General features: G+C 40.8%; 1 protein-coding gene and 1 pseudogene across 1 annotated transcript; both read right to left on the bottom strand.

Annotated features, from left to right (window-relative positions):
* Positions 1 to 2,491: 2,491 nt before the first annotated feature.
* LOC114473175 (E3 ubiquitin/ISG15 ligase TRIM25-like) lies at positions 2,492 to 4,045 on the bottom strand (annotated as a pseudogene).
* A 5,416-nt stretch (positions 4,046 to 9,461) lies between these two features.
* LOC114473021 (E3 ubiquitin/ISG15 ligase TRIM25-like) lies at positions 9,462 to 11,304 on the bottom strand. The gene has a single exon (XM_028462384.1). The coding sequence runs from the start codon at positions 11,206 to 11,208 to the stop codon at positions 9,553 to 9,555; it is 1,656 nt and encodes a 551-aa protein (XP_028318185.1). The 5' UTR covers positions 11,209 to 11,304; the 3' UTR covers positions 9,462 to 9,552.
* Positions 11,305 to 21,985: the final 10,681 nt, after the last annotated feature.

Genomic DNA, 21,985 nt, shown 5'->3' with positions numbered 1-21,985 from the left:
ATAAACATCTTTTCTAAATTATCAGACTTTAACTGGTCAAAATCATCAATCCTCCCTTTAACAAAAAAATTAATGGAACCTACCATCGCAATGCTTCCAAAGATTACAGTAGATACTGCAATTACAAAATTCTATGCAAGGAATAAAAAATCCAAAATAAGCCTTTCAACCCTCCAAAATTCATGCATTATTACTTAGCAAACCGAATATTTTAATTAATAGAATGGTTAAAACCAAAAGAATACTACAACACATGGCTAGAAATAGAACCGTTAGACTGCATACATATTAAATTCTCTGATCTCCCTTTTATCACTACGACCCTCAAATGTCACAAGTGCTTTAAAAACCCATTGATTGCCTCCACCCTGACTGCGTGGTGGAAAGCCCTAGACATTATCTGAAGACATAAGAAGAGAGCGGAACAATTCATCTCCAAGACCTCTTTGAAAATGATAAGCTGAACATAAAACAATCTAACCCAAACATTCAATAAAAATAAAAGTAATTTTTTTACAGTACTTACAAGTAACAGAGACAATCAAGAAAAAATACTCCAGTAGCTCTAATTACCTTACAACCATCAGAATTGGCTATATATATATGAAACAAATCTCAAAAAACAAAAAACTCTCAAAAATATACAGACCACTTTTCAACACTAACTCTAATCACTTACCAATTGGTAAATGGGAGGTTGAACTTTCAATTCCCACGAACACCGATTTCTGGACAGAATTTTGTTGTAATACCTTTAAGATGACAAAAAATACAAACCTTCAGCTAATTCAATACAAGGTCCTTCACAGATCCCACATTACTCAACAGAAAATGTATAAAATGGGCTTCTCCCCAACAGACATCTACTCTCAGTGTACCCAGGGAACAACTGATTCCTATTTACATGCCTTATGGCTTTGTTCCCCAGTTCAACAGTTTTGGTTTCTAATTACTGAAAAACTGTACTCCACTTTGGACTGCAGGATTCCTCTATCTCCAAATGTATGTCTGATAGGAGACCTGACGATGCTTGATCTTCAAGCAAACCAATCGCAATCCATCCTTGCGAGACTCACCATAGCAAAAAAAAAAAAAAACAATATTAGTGAATTGGTAAGATAAATGTCCTTAAAAATAAACCAATGGCAAAATCTCCTCATAGAATTTATTTCCATGGAAAAGATGTCTGCTCTCAGAAAAAAATAAAATAACCTGCTTTGAGGAGCGTTGAACTGCATTAAATCTTGATTTCTTAGCCTGATGATCTAACCTGCAAGCAACTGCCAGCACCACTCTTTACTAACACACTAATCCAACTGTAGACCTGGACCTCCCTGGGCTTGTGGGGTGGCCTGGGTGGCTCGGATGGGTTGCCAGGCTGTCTGGGTGCGTCTGCACGATCGTGTGTTCCTTCTGGATGTTCTCGTAGGTCCTGGGCTGTTTGATTTTGCTCTCCTGCCCTCTCTGTACACGTCTGGGTGGTCCCTGGGGCTGGGGGCTTGCGTATTTCTCTTTCCACTTGCTCTCTGTCCTCCTGCCCCGTCCTCCCCTCCTCCTCCTTTGCTCTTGCGCCTGCTCTCCTGTTGGGTCGGGCTTTGGGGGGCTCCTGTCGGTCTGGGTTGCTAGTGGGGGGGCTGTGGCTTTTGCCTGAGGGCAGGCGGGACCGCGCCAGGTGGGTTAGCTTGGAGGTGGAGACATCACATCAGTAGCATTATAGTCCACAACACCAGTTGATAAAAATGTATGTGCAATGTTGTTTTTTTTTGATAACATAAAAATCTGAATGACGTTTTTAATGAAGAATAAGCCCAGATGGTGAAAATGTACTCAGTTTTTGTGGGTGTCGGCACATGTAGGAGTGAGGGAGAATAAAAGAGAGGATGAATTGGCAAAGACAGCTCTTGAAAAATAAAAACATACAAATTTTTTATTGTTTTGACTGTATTTCACTGTTAGGGACACGAGTTGTGAATTAGCACCAGCTGTAAACTCTATGTGCATCACATCAGCTGATAACTGATTTTTTTAACTATTTTGAATTGTCCCTAAAACATAAATGAATAAATAAACAGAGATTTTACTGTTTTACATATTCAGGTCAGCACTGTTAACTCTCTCTCTATTTATATGTGTGTGTGCGTATACTAACCTGTATACTGTATGTAAAAAAATATTTTAAAATCCTATCATTCAAGATGTGAAAGAACAAGTGACTTCAATCACTTTATTATTTACAATTAAATTTTATTCTTGGGTGGGGAGGCACAAACCAAAAATAGAAAAGACTCTTCTTTTACACGTGAAACCTAAAAAACAAATTTTATGACAAATAAAAACAAATACATTCACAATATCAAAGGACAAACCAGACTGTGTCTGTGTGTGTTAGATTGTGCAGAGTTCAGCAGTATCACCATCACACCAAACCCAGAGTCCGAGGTGGAGCGGCTCAGTGAAGGTGGTGTTCACTCTGTGGAGGAGAGTCATTGTGTCACAGACGCTGTAGAAGCTCAGAATACCTGCTGTGTGATCCACGTACACTCCTATCCTGGAGGAATGAGGACCTGGGACTGTAGTGATGATGTTGTTGTGATTAAATTTGTAATAGTTTGGATCACAGATTAACGACCATGATTTGTTATTATTACCAAATCTACATTCATTCCCATACCCTGCTCTGCTGATACTATTGTATGCAACAGCTACATCAACTCCTGTCCCTCTCCACTCCACCTCCCAGTAACAACGTCCAGTCACACTCTCTCTGCTCAGGACCTGATAATAACCAGTGAATCTGTCTGGATGAGGAGGATGATCCTGATTTATTAACATTAATGTTACTTTTCTGTTTCCTTCTGATAAACTGAGCTTAATGAAAGCTGTGTTTGGATCCAGAGTGATTTCCTGTGAATACTTTAATAATCCAGCTCTGCTCGTCGGCTCTGGTTGTAAAGCATCCACTCTCTCCACAGTCTGACAGACTTTGGTCCAGTCCTCCATCAGGACTTTGTGGAGATGTTCTCTGAGCTCTGACACAGCTGCTGTCACCTCCTCAAAGCAGTTCTCAGGAGTTGTGAGGATGATGCAGGAGTGTGTGGACACACTGAGCGCTGACAGGGAGCTGTAGCTGAGGACAAACTGGATGTGATCCTCAGTGTGGGAGAGCTGCTGCAGCTCAGCGTCTCTTCTTCAGCTCACTGATCTCCTGCTCCAGCTTCTCCTGAAGCGCTCGGACTGCACTCACTTCAGTCTGCTGCTTGGATCGGACCTCCTTCTTCAGCTCACACCTTCTTTTCTGGAGGAGACGAATCAGCTCAGTGAACATCTGCTCGCTGTGCTCCACTGTCTGATCAGCAGAGACGTTGATGGTCTCCACCTGCTGTTGAAGCAGCTCCACATCTTTCTCTCTGTCCTGGATGTTCTTCTGGACGTCAGCTTGACTCTCCTGCAGCTCTCTCTGCTTCTCAGTTCTTTCTGTTGCAGATGAAACCGTGTCGTGGCCTTTATGTTCATCCATGGAGCAGAGAAAACAGATACACTGCTGATCAGTGCGGCAGAAGATCTTCATCACCTCATCATGACGAGAGCAGATCTTCTCCTGCAGCTTCTCGGATGGATCCACCAGCTTGTGTCTCTTGAATGTTGATTCATGCTGAAGTTGAAGATGTTTCTTACAAAAAGAGGCCAGACACACCAAACAGGACTTGAAGGCCTTCAGTTTCCTTCCAGTGCAGGCATCACAGGCCACGTCTTCAGCTGTAGCGTAGCTTTCAACAGCAGGAGCATCATGACGTCTGCTCTTATTTAGCTTCTCCACTACTTCTGCCATCATGGTGTTTTTCACCAGGACAGGCCTCGGTGTAAACGCCTCTCTGCACTGAGGGCAGCTGTAGATGTCCTTCACAGCTTCTCCATCCCAGGAGCTGCTGATACACGTCCTGCAGTAGCTGTGTCCACAGGGAATGGTCACTGGCTCCTTCAGGAAGTTCAGACAGATGGAACAGGAGAAGGTCTCTCCGTACAGATCAGCTCATTCCTGCTCCATTTCACAAGTCTCAGTAACTGCTGTAATTTTTTATAGTACTTACAAGTAACAGAGACAATCCTGAAAAAATACTCCAGTAGATCTAATTACCTTAGAACCTTCAGAATTGGCTATATATATATGAAACAAATCTCAAAGGTTGAACTTTCAATTCCCACGAACACCGATTTCTGGACAGAAATTTGTTGTAATACTTTGAAGATGACAAAAAACACAAACATTCAGCTAATTCAATACAAGGTCCTTCCCACATTACTCAACAGAAAATGTATAAAATGGGCTTCTCCCCAACAGACATCTACTCTCAGTGTACCCAGGGAACAACTGATTCCTATTTACATGCCTTATGGCTTTGTTCCCCAGTTCAACAGTTTTGGTTTCTAATTACTGAAAATCTGTACTCCATTTTGGACTGCAGGATTCCTCTATCTCCAAATGTATGTCTGATAGGAGACCTGACGATGCTTGATCTTCAAGCAAACCAATCGCAATCCATCCTTGCGACACTCACCATAGCAAAAAAAAAAAAAAAAACAATATTAGTGAATTGGTAAGATAAATGTCCTTAAAAATAAACCAATGGCAAAATCTCCTCATAGAAAATAAAATAACCTGCTTTGAGGAGCGTTGAACTGCATTAAATCTCGATTTCTTAGCCTGATGTTACTGCAAGCAACTGCCAGCACCACTCTTTACTAACACACTAATCCAACTCTAGACCTAGATCTCCCTAGGCTTGTGGGGTGGCCTGGGTGGCTCGGATGGGTTGCCAGGCTGGCTGGGTGCGTCTGAGCGATCGTGTGTTCCTTCTAGATGTTCTCGTAGGTCCTGGGCTGTTTGATTTTGCTCTCCTGCCCTCTCTGTACATGTCTGGGTGGTGGGGGCTTGCGTATTTCTCTTTCCACTTGCTCTCTGTCCTCCTGTCCCGTCCTCCCCTCCTCCTCCTTTGATCTTGCGCCTGCTCTCCTGTTGGGTCGGGCTTTGGGGGGCTCTTGTCGGCCCGGGTTGCTAGTGGGGGGGGGCTGTGGCTTTTGCCTGAGGGCAGGCGGGGCCGCGCCGGGTGGGTTGGCTTGGAGGTGGGTGAGGGTGCGCAATGGGGCCTCGCCCGTGCTGGGGCCTCATCTGGAGTCGTGCTGGGTGGGTGTGTGGGGGCACGGCCTGTGGTTCTTGGCCTGGCGAATCCACGTTGGGAGTGGTTGGTCTGCTGGCTGGGTGCGCAGGGCCCCGTGGGCGCTGTACCAGGGCAAGGGTGTCCCGGGGGTGGACCTTTGGGTGGGGCGTCTCGGGACGTGTTTGCCTGCCGTCTGCCCGGGGACTAGCTGCGGTTTGGTGTGGCGCTGCGCTGCCTTTGGCGGGATGGAGCTGGTGGCCTGGGGCCCGCCGTCCTCCGGGCTGTCTGGCGTTGGGGGAGTATCTCGTGTCTGCGCGTGGTTGATCGGTGGTGGCCTGCGTGTGTGGGGGTGGCGGCTTTGCTGGCTGCACTTGGTGTGGGGTGGTGGTGCCTGGCTGGGGGTGATTGGGCTTGCCTGCTTATTGGTCAGTGGATGGCCCTGCTTGGGCGGCTGATGGCGTCCTTTCTTGTTGGGGGGCCGGGGCCGCCTCCCTGCGGAGAGCATTGTATCGTGGTGCCGTGCGGGTCTCCGGCTGTATTGCTCGGCACATCCCTGGGGCCCGTAGTGCCGCGTGCCCATCTGCGTCATCTATCCTCACACCGGAAAGGCCTCCTAGATGAACACTTCACTTCACTCCCAGCTTGTCAGGCTCACTCACTTGGTGCAACACACACCCCTGTCGCTCCAGGCTTAAAAATTCCTGTGAGACAGCGCGGATGCTTAGCAGAGAGCCGATCTCATCCTGTAATACACGGGCCGGGTCTCCCCGGGCCTGAGTTTGTATTACATCGGCAATACGGGAAGAGACAGCCGCAAACTGCACCCTGTAACCCTTCGATATGGTCCGCAGCACCTATGGTGGAGCTGCAATGGCTGCCAATTTCTCTAGGAGGCACTGGCCGTGGTACGGTGGCGCCCTTTCCCGGTGGCCGGAGAAACCATTTGTGGCGTAATGGCGCCTTTTTGAGGAGACGGATCGCATACTGCTGGAAGGCCCAATCGGAAGTAGTGAAGCCCTCTGCCGGTGGAGCAGAGCCATACCACCAGGAACCGCTCATTTCCGGGGACAGCATGGTAACGAGAGCTCTGCAGTCTCCAACCCGAAGAAGTTCCAGGCCTCCCACCAAGTCGAGACTGCAGGCACCCTTACCACGCTGCTTATAGTAGAGGATTTTGCTTTCACATGCTGCGCTCCTGGCTTTTGGCCGGGGTGCTTGAGCAATGTACACATCATCTTTATTTGAAAGTGTGTGGATGTGTGCTTATGGACATGAAAAGGGGGGCATGAGCCGAACTTCTCATGAAACATGTCCACTCCCGACCGTCCGAGGTCTGTGCGTTGGTGGTGGGGAGGATGGGCCGTCAGGAGCCCATGGATGCGGCGTGTGAAAGCGTAACGGGTGGAGCTGGTGTACAAGAAACATCCGGCTGCATCACTGAGGGAGGAGAAAATGGACAGACCGTCTTTTTCTTCCTCCTCATTTGCAATTGTTGGGCGGGCCATGCCGGCGCAGCAGCCACAGGGCTGGCCACGGCCTTGCTTAGGCTGAGCGGATTGCAGAGCGGATCGCGGAGCGGCCGGATAAAGTGATTTAAACTGTGGACCCTGGGGGTCAGTTTGAGCTGGTCTCTTCTATTAGGATGAAGATGGGACTGGGGGCTTCCGTGGAAAACACAGACAGAGAGCTTCACCATTCCTCTTTTTTCTCTGCAGCATCGCTGCACAAAAACCAAGGATGTAGCTCTTTTCTATGTCAGAAAGCCTAGTGAAGTCGAGCCAACATGCTCGTTCCTGATCACACGACCCAAGGCCCGCATAGAGCGGCGCTGGGTGCGGAGATACACACCTGTGATCTGAGGGTGGAGGAGCCCAACACATGAGACTTTTCACTAAAAGGTCCTTCCATGGATCTTCCAGCAACAGCTCCGGGAAAACGGGGAGGATATATCTCGGCTTGCCCTCGGAGGTGGGAAGCTTACTCATATTAGTGGCCTCCATTACGACGGTGCGTCACGGGATGGGGAGGCGCATCTCCGCGCTTCACAGCTCCACGGCGTCCAAGCTTGGCAGACAGGAGGAAGGTGTGAAAACCTACTCCTCCTCCGGAGAGGCAACAAAGGAGGCATGCCGCTGGGAGCCTCAGCTGGGGCCATGGGCAGCAGCAAAGTTCATAAGAGCCGTGTCCTCTTTGCTCGCTGCGGCAGAAGCGCGGTGAGGAGGAAGAAGGGACGTCAGCATCAAACGCTGTACAACGAGCCGTAGTACATCTCGTCCCCTCGGTGAGAGAAGCCTCGGTTTCCATCGCCACTTGACCTACGCGCGCAGGAGCCCGGGGGGCGTCAAGAGCTGTGGTCTGGGACTGCAGCAGATGTGCTAGGGTCCATGAGCTCTGCCCTTGCGGCACATTATGATATCAGGTTACTTAAAATAAGCTTTATTCTATCCTTTAATTTTATTTCAAGTTATATTCCTAATTTGTTAACTTTATTACATTTATTTGAATTTACTGTTAGACTATGTTTTGTTATAAGAAAAAGTTATGAACAGAACAGAAGACAAACATGATTTTTGTTTAAATTGAATATACATAGTAAATGAAATTAGCTACTTATATTAATCATTACAAACAATAACTGGAATACCTGCTCATCAGACTCAGTGTTACATGGAAAACACCACATCATTGCAAAATGTGTTATTCAATACAGATTTTACAATTTCTTTACTCACATACAAACACATATAGTGTTGTGAGTCTATGATATTTATGTAGTGTGTGTATTTAATTTAACCAGATATTAGTTCTCTTTTTGTGTGAATGTGAAAACTCACGACAGGTACTTTAACTGATATATTGATTGATTCATATTTATTTCTTAGTGGGAAAATGCATTCACGATCCCGTCTGCCCACAGCGACCAGTCAGGAAATGACTTTTGGAAATTACTATGAATCTTTATCAAGTTCATATAGAAGCTGTTGAAGCACAAACAATAAAAACACGTGATCATCATCTAATATAAACTGTGCTGAAATAATCTATCAATGGAATATATACATTTTTGTCGAAGAAAAAATCAATTAAAACACAGTTATATCTCTTAAATTACAATTATATTAATCCATATTAGTTAAATAGTGTTATTCTATCGGTGATCAGCTTCCAATTTGGAATAAATGTAGATTTAATTGGCTGTTCTATTTCCTAATTGAGCAGGTGGTTTGTTTCAGATTATTTTAATTTATATTTAAAGTAATTTATCATTGCCCTCTCTTGTAACTTTTATACTTATAAAAATAAAAAAAATAGAAGGTCATAATTAAAGTTAAACATATACGTCTTAGACTAAATCAAATATTCGATGGTTGCTGTTCTCAGCTGGTGATGTCTGTATTCTATGAACACAAAACTACAACATTAATATTACACATACGTTTCAGGGTTAGGATTAAGGTATCATTTCTATCTAATTCTATCCATGTCTACATTTTTATTTATCTATCTCAGGGTATAAATACACATAAGGGTTTTAGTTGTGAGATTTTTAGAACGGAAAAAGAGGAAAAAATGACAATCTTTAGGGAGTTGTGAATTAGCACTAGCTGTAAACTCTATGTGCATCACATCAGCTGATAACTGACTTTTAACTATGTTGAATTGTTCCTGAAAAATAAATCAATAAACAAACAGAGCTTTTACTGTTTTACATATTCATGTCAGCACTGTTAACTCTCTCTCTATTTATATAAGTGTGTGTGTGTCTAATAACCTGTATACTGTATATAATAAAACAGTTTAAAATCCTATCATTCAAGGTGTGAAAGAACAATAACAACAACAAGTGACTTCACTCACTTTATTTGTTACAATTAGATTTTATAGAAATAGAAAATACTTTTTTTTACATGTGAAACCTGAAAATATATTTTACAAACTCATTTTCATCCAGCAGATTGTGTGTGTGTGTGTGTGTGTGTGTGTGTGTGTGTGTGTGTGTGTGTGTGTGTGTGTGTGTGTGTGTGTGTGTGTGTGTGTGTGTGTGTGTGTGTGCGTGTGTGTGTGTGTGTGTGAAACCTAAAAAAAAAAATCTAACAATCACTCAACAATTGAACAGATTTACAGAATAAAAGCACAAACCAGACTAACACATTCCCTTTAAATACTGCTGTCATAAAATAAAAATCTAATTTCTAAATAAAGTTTGAAGTGTTCACATCAAACCCACCTGACCAGTTATTTATCAGTTTAACATGAATGTTGCAAAACGTGTGTGCGTGTGTGTGTGTGTGTGTGTGTGTGTGTGTGTGTGTGTGTGTGTGTGTGTGTGTGTGTGTGTGTGTGTGTGTGTGTGTGTGTGTGTGTGTGTGTGTGTGTGTGTGTGTGTGTGTGTGTGTTAGATTGTGCAGAGTTCAGCAGTACCTCCTCCACACCTAACCCAGAATCCGAGGTGGAGCGGCTCAGTGAAGGTGGTGTTCACTCTGTGGAGGAGAGTCATTGTGTCACAGATGCTGTAAAAGCTCAGAATACCTGCTGTGTGATCCACATACACTCCTATTCTGGAGGAATGAGGACCTGGGACTGTAGTGATGATGTTGTTGTGATTAAATTTGTAAATGACTGGAGTACAGAATAACGACCATGATTTGTTATTTTTACCAAATCTACATTCACTCCCTGCTCTGCTGATACTATTGTATGCAACAGCTACATAAACTCCTGTCCCTCTCCACTCCACCTCCCAGTAACAACGTCCAGTCACACTCTCTCTGCTCAGGACCTGAGACTCTCCAGTGAATCTGTCTGGATGAGGAGGATGATCCTGATATTCTCTCATTAATGTTACTTTTCTGTTTCCTTCTGATAAACTGAGCTTAATAAAAGCTGTGTTTGGATCCAGAGTGATTTCCTGTGAATACTTTAAGAATCCAGCTCTGTTCGTCGGCTCTGGTTGTAACGCATCCTCTCTCTCCACAGTCTGACAGACTTTGGTCCAGTCCTCCATCAGGACTTTGTGGAGATGTTCTCTGAGCTCTGACACAGCTGCTGTCACCTCCTCAAAGCAGTTCTCAGGAGCTGTGAGGATGATGGAGGAGTGTGTGGACACACTGAGCGCTGACAGGGAGCTGTAGCTGAGGACAAACTGGATGTGATCCTCAGTGTGGGAGAGCTGCTGCAGCTCAGCGTCTCTCTTCTTCAGCTCACTGATCTCCTGCTCCAGCTTCTCCTGAAGCGCTCGGACTGCACTCACTTCAGTCTGCTGCTTGGATCGGACCTCCTTCTTCAGCTCAGACCTTCTTTTCTGGAGGAGATGGATCAGCTCAGTGAACATCTGCTCGCTGTGCTCCACTGTCTGATCAGCAGAGACGTTGATGGTCTCCACCTGCTGTTTAAGCAGCTCCACATCTTTCTCTCTGTCCTGGATGTTCTTCTGGACGTCAGCTTGACTCTCCTGCAGCTCTCTCTGCTTCTCAGTTCTTTCTGCTGCAGCTGAAACCGTGTCGTGGCCTTTATGTTCGTCCATGGAGCAGAGAAAACAGATACACTGCTGATCAGTGCGGCAGAAGATCTTCATCACCTCATCATGACGAGAGCAGATCTTCTCCTGCAGCTTCTCGGATGGATCCACCAGCTTGTGTCTCTTGAATGTTGATTCATGATGAGGCTGAAGATGTTTCTTACAAAAAGAGGCCCGACACACCAAACAGGACTTGAAGGCCTTCCGTTTCCTTCCAGTGCAGGCATCACAGGCCACGTCTTCAGCTGTAGCGTAGCTTTCAACAGCAGGAGCATCATGACGTCTGCTCTTAATTAGCTTCTCCACTGCTTCTGCCATCATGGTGTTTTTCACCAGGACAGGCCTTGGTGTAAACGCCTCTCTGCACTGAGGGCAGCTGTAGATGTCCTTCACAGCTTCTCCATCCCAGAAGCTGCTGATACACGTCCTGCAGTAGCTGTGTCCACAGGGAATGGTCACCGGCTCCTTCAGGAGGTTCAGACAGATGGAACAGGAGAAGGTCTCTCCGTACAGATCAGCTCCTTCATGCTCCATTTCACAAGTCCCAGTAACTGCTTCTCTCTGAAAACCAGTCCGAGCATCTGAGTGCAAAGCTACTTTACAGCCTGAGTCAGCACTTCCTGACTACACCCAAGGACACAGTGCAGATCTGAGGGGGAGGAGCCAAGAGCTGAGAGAGAAAGTTGCTGTGTGATCCAGGAAGTGAAGTGGTTTGACTGAGACTCAGTTTAAAGACACAGAAAATGTACATGAACGAAGCAAAAACCCACAAAAAGACCAAAATACAGTTTCTCATCACCTTTATTACCAACACCACTGATAAAAGACAACAATAAAACATAACAAAGAATAAAATAACATGAATAAACAGATAAACACATGTACATGTAACAGTCATTCAGAGTTTAGTGGAATGTGAAAGCTTCTCAGATGGATTTTAAGGTGTAGTAATAAATTAATATTAATTGTTTCATGACATCACAGCAGCTCATTTTCACTTCTACAACAAAGTGAAAATAATTGTATTATAGATGTACATCCAAGAGAACAGCAGGATTAGGAAACAGTAGAGAACACATAAAGATCAGTAAAATGTGATACTGTCATGCCCTCTACCTCTGGCATCTCCTGAATTGGTCCGTTGGCACCATCTGGTGGTCTCCATGCCTCATTGTCCGGACTACTCACCTCTAATCATCAGGATTGCTTCCAGCTGCGGCGGGGAGTGGTCTCCCCACCTGCAAGTATTCACATCACTACATAAGACACCGGCAGACCACAAACCGACGCCAAACCATAAACAGTGCTCACTCTGACTCTCTCTGCTGCTGGGATCTCTCCTGCCTCCTTTCCACCTGCAACCACCATCACCTCTGGAATCCCTCAGCTCACTCCACCCTTCAGCTGGTTCTTCCCCACTCCTGTGCCAGGCTCCTTTGTTTCGTCCGTGTTGGCTGCAGCTCGAGCGTCTCTGTGTTCCTGCCCATTTGGGGTTCAGAGGTTTTCTTTGTTAGTTAACCCATTCTGAGTTTATGCCTTTAGACCTAGGGTTTTGTTTTTTCGTCAGTTTCCTGATCGTTTTTAGTTAATCTTAGTATTAGGTCTCCCTCAGTTTGCTCAGCACGTCCTTAGTTTCTCCACCACCCCACTTAGGGCGCTGGTAGGTTTTCTGTTGTATTCTGTTTGTGGAATATATCTTTTAATTGTATCTGTGCCTGCTGTTGTGTTGTCTGCGCTTGAGCCTCAGTTCCGTCTCGTGACAGATACATCTGTTATTTTAGGTGTTTATGAACCCCTGCTTATGACAGAAATGATTTTAAAAATGTAACTATGGGGTTTGAAGCCATGTTTACTGCAAAATGTGATCATTAACATTAGAATGAAGGGATTCAAATTCATTTTTACATTAAAAGTGATCATAAAAATTTGATTTTGTGATTTGATTTTTGTTTTTACTCATGTTAACAAAAAAATGTTAAAAATCAGATTTGAGGGATTCAAACCAATGTGTACTATAAAGGTGAACCTGTTTACATCAATAAATTTTGTACAATTTTTTTTTTTACTCTATAGTGATGATACAAATCTGATTTGTGGGAATTGACCCCATGTTTGTTTAAAAAAAAATATATATAATAAAAAATCAGAAACATCTGATGTGATGGTCTGAACCTATGTTGAAGACAAAAGTGGTGAAAAAAATAATTTGAAAGGTTTGAATCAATTTTTACTACAACAGTGATTTTAAATCTGATTTAAAAGATTTAAACTTAGCATTGCAACAAAATTGATAATAAAAAAAATCAGATTTAAGGGATATAAACACATGTTGTACCTACAATCTTTTCAATTATGCACAATTCATCTAGTTCCATAAAACAGATATTTCTTAAATCTGCATTTATTTTTTCATTATAGATATTAGTGAAGTAATTCTTATCAAGTAGAGATCTTGGGATCTATTTTAAAGCAGCTAGCAAACTCCACATGGGTCCAGTGGTTCTACGCGTGTGTCCAGACTGGTTCCAGGTACATTAGTCCCACTCCAGCTTTCTAAAGCCTGGCACCAGAAAAAGAAGTTCAGCAGCAGGACAACAGCTTTAAAAACCTTCTGTAAAAGAATGTTGTTCACACCAACACACATCCAAGTAGCAAATAACCAGGAAGTAGGAGCAGTCACACTCGTCAGTGGCATTTAAGGTTCAGCTGAACAGCAGAAGTGTATAAGGAAGCACCGTGGGATCACACAGGATGGACTATAAGGATGAGGAACTTTCTAAACCTGGATGGATCAATAGTTAATTATTTTGCATCCTAACCTCACAACAAACAAGAAAACTCAGCCTGAGTGGTCTGAGATAATTAAACATTACCTTATATTTGTATTATATTGAATAAATGCCTCTTCTGTATAAAACTAGACTCTCCTTGTCTAGACAATATGTTATTGTAGAAGATATTACATCAGTAGTATTTTAGCTCACTACACCAGTTGATAAAATGTATGAACAATATTGTTCTTTTTGATAAGATAAAAATCTGAATGTATTTTTTCATGAAGAAAAGTTCATACATTGATTCCAAAAAACAACAAAAATAGACAGAATGACAGAAAAAAAAAAATACAAAACAACAACAAAAGACTCCAAAAGCACATGAAACGAAGACAAAAATACACACAATTACTCGAAACACACTAAGCAACAACAAACACATACACAATGACAAAAACACACAAAATGACATAAAAGTGTACAAAATGACTCCAAAGATGCACAAAACACCAACGACACACAAAACCATTGTTCAGTCATTTTTTATTATATATCATTTTTATTATATATTTATATATATCATTTTTATTTAGAAATGTTAAAAGTATTGAGTATGTACTGTTTCTGACATTTACATTTTTGTTTTCTCATCCCACCCTCCTGGAGGACATTCACCTAGACTAGCATATAGGGAATACGACATCTGACACTTGCATATCCAACAAATATAAAATCCATGAAGATGAGAAAATAAATACAGAATGATAAAATAAAATAAATAATATCATACCCAGTGTTGTTATTGAGTGAACATACTGTGGCTTTCACGAAGAAGAAAACAGGAGTTTCTGCTAGGATGTATTTAGCAGAACTTTAAGTCTATCCAAATATGTCAACACCAGGTCCCAGATGGAGAAGAATTTATCTCTAGAACCTCTGAGTGACTATTTTATCTTTTCCAACTGTATGAACTGTATGAGGTCACTTAACCACAAAGATACTTTAGGCTTTTTTTCAAATTTTATTTCCAATGTAGAAGTACAAACAATGTTGTAAAAGTGATTATATTTTCATGTCCTTTTGTATAATGTCATCTGTCTATAACACCAAATAAAGCTGCTGCTACAATGGGTTGTAAATCAATATTAAATGCCTTTGAAAGCGTTTCAAAGATAAAGGACCAATATGGAGCTAAAACAGAACATGATTAAAACATGTGGTTCAGTCGACTGGGGCTTTATTACATCATCACAACTTACAGTGACATTAGGATATATTTTAGACAGTCTTGTCTTGGAGAAGTGAGCACAATGCACAACCTTGAACTGTATTATGCTAAGCTTTGCTCATGAGGAGCTATCATTAACTCTTTGTAGGACACTATTCCACATGTCCTCCTCTATGTCCTCCCCCAGTTCTCTCACCCAATCCTCTCTGACTTTTACAAGGGTTTTGTTAACAAGAGAAGTAATACAGTCAGTAATCCTGGAAATGAGTCTTTTTTTGTTCAAAAATATCTAATATATCATCTAAAACTGAAAGTAAAGGTCATCCCGGAATGTTAAGGTCACTGTGCGGGAAAAAGTGGCGGACTTGGTAATACCGAAATAAGCTGGATCGTAGGAGGTCAAATTTATGTAATAATTCATCAAAACTAGCAAACCAACCATTTATGTACATATCTTTAAATTTAAAAATGCCTGTCTTTGTCAAAAAGAACATTCAGAGTCTAATCTAGCTGGTGGGAATGAATGATTATTACTATAAGACTGATGTGGAGAAAATGATTGAATGTGAAGCTCTGTCTAAGTTGGACCCATATTTAATTGTATTTATGACAATTGTGTTGTTAGTAAAATTACAAATAGACAGAGGAAGACTGGACGTAACCAGGGCGTTAAAGGATGTTGAGATACAGGAAGTGGCTTCAAAACGGCACCAGTCTGTATCAGGAGAATGGAGCCAATCAGGGGAGGAGCCAGATTAATAAAAGAATATTAAATAATAATTCTATTTCGTGAACATATATTCTGTGAATTAAGAGCTTTGTTCTAGATTTATTAGACACATTTCTATGTATAATGTGGAGAGTAAAGGAGTGGAATGGTAAGTGGAACCTTTAGCACTGTAGTGGTTTAGTCCCGTAGTAGATGCACTTCCTGGTTCCTGCTGTGTTTCTTCCTCTGAGATTCTGCCTTTACAGGTCAGTACTTGGTTAAAGTCAACAGAAATGAAAGCCTTAAGCTTTGTGTTACTTACAGTGGTATGAAAAAGTTTGGGCACCCTTGTAAATGTTCATGATATTCCTTAATAAATAATTGGTTGTTTGGATAACAAATTCCAGTTAAATTTATCATATAGGAGACAAACACAGTGATATTTGAGAAGTGAAATAAAGTTTATTCGATTTACAGAAAGTGTGCTAGAATTATTTAAACAGAATTAGGCATGTGCATAAGTTTAGGCACCACAAAAGAAAAACAATACTTAATATTTTGTAGATCCTCCTTTTTCTGAAATAACAGCCTCCAAACGCTTCCTATAGCTTCCAATTAGGGTCTGGATTCTGGTGGGAGGTATTTTGGACCATTCTTCTCTGCAGATCATCTCTAGTTCAGTCAGGTTTGATGGTTTCCGAGCATGGACCGCCCGTTTTAAAGCACATCATACATTTTCAATAATATTCAGGTCTGGGGACTGAGACGGCCATTCCAGGATGTTGTACTTGTTCCTCTGCATGAATGCCTTAGTAGATTTTGAGCAGTGTTTAGGATCATTGTCTTGTTGAAAGATCCAGCCCCGGCGCAACTTCAACTTTGTCACTGATTCCTGGACATTGTTCTCCAGAATCTGCTGATATTGAGAGGAATCCATGCGCCCCTCAACTTTAACAAGATTCCCAGTGCCTGCACTGGACACACAGCCCCACAGCATGATGGAACCACCACCAAACTTTACTGTAGGTAGCAAGTGCTTTTCTTGGAATGCTGTGTTCTTTTTCCGCCATGCATAACGCCCCTGGTTATGCCCAAATAACTCTATTTTAGTTTCATCAGTCCACAGCACCTTGTTCCAAAATGAAGCTGGCTTGTCCAAATGTGCTTTAGCATACCTCAAGCGACCCCGTTTGTGGCGTGTGCAGAGAAAAGGCTTTTTCCGCATTACTCTTCCATACAGCATCTCCTTGTGTAAAGTGCGCTGAATAGTGGAACGATGCACAGTGACACCATCTGCAGCAAGCTGATGTTGTAGGTCTTTGGAGCTGGTCTGCGGGTTGACTGTGACTGTTCTCACCATCCTGCGCCGCTGCCTTTCGGAGATCTTTCTTGGTCTTCCACTTCGGGCCTTAACTAGAACTGTGCCTGTGGTCTTCCAATTCCTCACAATGTTCCTCACAGTTGAAACTGAAAGCTTAAATCGCTGGGATAGCTTTTTGTATCCCTCCCCTAAACCATGATGTTGAATAATCTTTGTTTTCAGGTCATTTGAGAGGTGTTTTGAGGCTCCCATGTTGCCACTAATCAGAGAAGATGCAAAGAGGAAACACCTAGAATTTTCCTACTTAAATACCCTGACTCATGATTGGATTCACCTGTGTATGGAGATCAAGGATCACTGAGGTTACCAAAACAATTTTGAGTTCCAATAATTAGTGCTAAGAGTATTAAAATCAATAAGATGCAAGGGTGCCTAAACTTATGCACATGCCTAATTCTGTTTAAATAATTCTAGCACACTTTCTGTAAATCGAATAAACTTTATTTCACTTCTCAAATATCACTGTGTTTGTCTCCTATATGATAAATTTAACTGGAATTTGTTATCCAAACAACCAATTATTTATTAAGGAATATCATGAACATTTACAAGGGTGCCCAAACTTTTTCATACCACTGTATAAAAATATCTGTAGTGATGATTTGTGTAGCTTTTGGACCGTTTTGTAGAGGTTTAATAAACCGCAACAGTAAAACAGAGCGGCGCTGATAATACCGCGGGATTTCGTGCAGTTATCGCGAGAGTTCGTCAGCTTGTGCTGAATGTTTACTTTACAGAAAATCTCTATATTAAGTGGTTGTACTTTATGCATATTGTTCCAGTTCATTCCTAAGACTTCCTGATGTGACTTTAGTAGAAAGTTGAAAGCCTAATAAGCACTTTTTATTCATTTAATCTACAGAATATAATGTTAAAAGCTATAATGAGAAAATGTGTTGATTTATTATTTAATCATTTTGTTTTACTGAGTAAACCAAGCTAATGAATGTATGTATATACATGTTTTGAATATATTTGGGCTGGATTTATAGACAAAATGTAAATTGTAAATGTGTTTTAAAGGAAATAAGAGACGCAACATGGAGAAGGATATGAGCGCTCGTGTGTTTTTTCCTCTGAAACTAATCTTTCTATTATTGTGGTGGCCACGCCTGGGATCTGTAACAAAAGCAAACTTCGTCTTTAAAGTGATTGACTGATGTCTGGCACACAACTTAAGTTCACCAGCGATCAGAAAGCGTGTTACTGGAGCAGCTAGATACAGCTGTTGGACAATGACTTAACGGGCTAAAAAGTTACCTTTGAGCAACTTTTTCAGAAAACCTCTTCAGACTGTGAAATTTAACAGAACAGAGGTCCAGTTGTGGAGTAGCGGTCTCTACTGTATATTAGGGATGTAACGATTAATCGTAAGGCAGTTAAAAATCGATTCATAGGTATCACGGTTGATATCGATTTTCTGACAATTGAATCGCAGTACTTTTTTAACCAGCAGAGGGCGCTATCCGGAAGTGTTGGCTGCGGGCGGAGTCTGCTAATACTTTCTTTCTGGCTGCCTTCTACTCTTAAATATGTTAATAAATGATTCATTACCCCTTTAGCACCGAAAGAATATCTGTAATATTACTTGAATATCTGCAAAAGTCACGTTTTTCTATTAGCTCTGTCTGCTAGCATAGCTTCTCTTCTTCACTGCTAGAATTTCTGCATGCCAACCGGCCACTGTGTTACCAGCGCCCTCTGCTGGTCCAAACAAATATGGCGTAAATCAGTGCAATCACGTTTTTTTTTTTTTTTAAAGTCCAATTGTTAGGGCACAAAATACATTTTAAGTTGTACTTTTAAAAGAAAAACTATTATGCAGTTTTGCATTGTTTATTATAGAACCAGAATTTAAATTAATAGGCTTCATTTTCATTTGTATTATTCCATTATTTATTTCATTCAAGATTTATTTTTTGTTAAATTGCATTGTTTTGAATAGTTTATCAAGGAATTTTTTTGACAATGAAAAATAAAAGGAAAATAATACAGTATTTTCTAAATTTTTCCCAAAAAAAAAATTTGTCTACAGTCCCATTTTGTAAATGAAAAAATCGTGAGAGAGTCGTATCGTGAACCCAGTATCGTGAATCGAATCGTATCGGGAGTTGAGTGAATCATTACATCCCTACTGTATATCCACTCATAGATATAATATTCGTACCATAGGTTAATTTACAGTGGAATACATTGAAACAGAGATTGGAATTTGGGAAGAACATTCATTTTGATACAGTTCACTTTTCCCGCTCAGGATAAATTGAGTGTTTTCCATTTTGTCAGATCTAATTCAAGGCTCTGAATGTTGGCAAGACTCCGTCCTGTATTTTGAGAGCCATGTCATTAATAGGGTAACATTCACTCTTACTAAAGTTCAGTTTATATCTTGAAAAAGTGCTAAATTCCACTAAAACAGGGACAATATGAGGCATGCTTGAAACAGGGTCTGATGCATATATTAATAAATCATCCGCCTATAGAGATAATTTATGTTCCTCTTCCCCTCTATGAATTCCAGTTATTGATGGAAATGATTTAAGTGCGATGGATAAGGACTCTATGACCAAAGCGAACAGTGGTGGACTGATGGGGCAACCCTGACGTGTCCCCCTTGACAGATGGAAATATTGTGACTGTTTAGCGTTTGTTATTACAGAAGCTTTGGGTGAGGAGTAGAGGAGATTTATCAACGAGATAAAATTAGGGCCATATCCACATTTTTTTAAGCATGCAAATAAATATTCCCACTCGACCCTGTCGAAAGCTTTCTCTGCATCCAGCGTCATAACCACCTCAGGTACTGCACTGGACCCAGGAGAGTGAATAATATTTAAGAGTTGACGTATATCTGTCAATGAGTGACATCCTAAAATAAAACCAATTTGATCCTCAGATATCACATCATGCATTGTGGTTTCCAAGGCTAGAGCCTCGGCCAAAATCTTCAGATCAGTGTTTAGGAGAGAGATGGGTCGATTTGAACCACATCAGTGTTAACTTTGCCTGGTTTAAGCAGGAGGGTAATCAATGCTTCAGTCAGTGTTTGTGGCAGCGATCCATGGGATAGCGAGTCATTAAACATATCAAGTAAGATTTTAGATCATTTGTTGGATTATTTTTTAAAGAACTCTATTTTGCATTGACATCATCGCTTTAATGATTTCTGTAAGTTTTAGTGGAAATTCAGTCTCAGTCCTATGCATTGTGTTTATGGAAGGGTCCTGGAGGTTGTTGAAGAAATGTTCCATTACGTTACCATCATTAGTCATTTGTGATGTATACAGGTTTGAGTAAAACATGGTAAATGTGTCATTCATTTCTCCTGGGTCAATTGTTAATTCACCATTTGCTGAGCAGCTGAGCGGCTCTTAAGTTGATGAGCTAGAAGACGACTAGCTTTGTCACTATATTCATAAACATACAGTATCCCCTTGATTTTAACGAAAGTCCTTCAATCTTTTCAGTTGATAACAAATTATATTGTGTGGCTAGCCGTACGGTTGGCGAATAGAATACCAACATTCTATCCGTATGCAGCGCCCCTATTTTGCCAGTTAGGTCACGTGACTAAGACTAAACTTTACCCTAACCTTAACCCTAATCCTAAAAATTGATGCGATATTGGGAAATAACCTAACCCTAAGACTCTACGTACTTGTACTTCGGTAACTGTACCAATAACACCGGGGGTTCTCCGTACGGCAACCGTACAAATAGACACTTTCTTTTTTTTTTACAGTCCAGGGGAGGGTGAAATAGCGTGTTGGGCGTCCACCACATTAATTAGTTTAATAAGCTCTTCCTGTTTAATTCTATTCATTTGGTTATTTTAGAAGAATATGATATTATCTCACCTCTGATTATGGCTTTCAGGGTTTCCCAAAGAAGGGAAGGGGAAATATCATCCTTTTTGTTTAATTCCATAAAGTCATCAATTTTCTGGTATATACAGAAAGTTCACAGAAGCCACTGTCAGACAGAAAATGTTTGTCAAATTTCCAAGGAGGGCGTTCCAGTTTGTAAAGAGGAAATTCAAGATCTAATAACACAGGTACATGATCTGATTCAATTATGGTGGAATATTCAGCTTTCCTAACATTGGGCAAAAGGGTTGGATCAATAAAAAAAAAATCTATTCTACTATATGAATGATGTACAGGGGAGAAGAAAGAGAAGGACTTATTTTGTGGAAACAAAAAGCACTAAAGGTCAACACTCCCAATTTGATCCATAAATGTTGGAAGCAACTTAGACGTTTTTGACGTGTTCATAACTTCATGGTTAGACAGGTCCAGTGCTGGATTAATTACACAGTTCAGATTAATTATTGAGAAGTCAAATTTGGTAATAATAACAATTTTTAAAAAAAAAAAAAATAATTTCTTCATCGTCCCAGTTTGGGGCATACACATTAACCAGAATGACAAGTCTGTGGTTTAAGTTTAAAGTTTAAATCTTACAGTATTCTTTTAATTAGAAGATGTTTTACATTTAAAAATCAAATAATCAGTTAGTCAGTTTGTTAATCAGATGACATTTACTGGTGATTTAAAGAAATACAAATTATGTTTTAGATTTATTGATTTATTCATTATTATTTATCATTTAGGGTTCTATGGTGTCTGTTTATTTGATTTATTTAGATATATAGAAAATTAGTTGTTTAACGTGTATTAAGTTTAATTTTTATAATATTATCATTTTTATTTATTAATGATTTAGACTTTGGGTCAAACTGATATTTTATCTGTACATTTTTACCTGTTTTGTCTCTTTGCTTACGTACATGGCTGTGGTGTTGTCAGATTAAGATTAAGTTGAATCAGATGTTCTGAAACTGTTTGTCTTTGTTCTGAAAATAACAAGTTGACCTGATGAAGAGATTTATTGAGTATAAAGATATATAATTATAGTATCACACAGCAAAAGAAACCATGAATGATAATCCATTCCAACAACATAAACATCTTTTCAATTGCACCATAAATCTAGTTCCTTAAAAACAGATATTTCTTAAATCTGCATTTATGTTTGTATTGGTCTGAGATACTTAAACATTACCTTTTTTTTTTTTTTTAATGTATTGAATAAATGTCTCTTCTGTATAAAACTAGACTCAGACAATATGTTATTGTAGAATATATTACATCAGTAGTATTATAGCTCACAACACCAGTTGATAAAATGTATGTGCAATGTTGTTCTTTTTGATAAGA

The sequence above is a fragment of the Gouania willdenowi genome, chromosome 12 (assembly GCF_900634775.1).
Source record: "Gouania willdenowi chromosome 12, fGouWil2.1, whole genome shotgun sequence".
Taxonomy (NCBI): domain Eukaryota; kingdom Metazoa; phylum Chordata; class Actinopteri; order Blenniiformes; family Gobiesocidae; genus Gouania; species Gouania willdenowi.
Note: the sequence above shows the minus strand (reverse complement) of the source record. Positions and strands in the feature narration are given on the sequence as shown.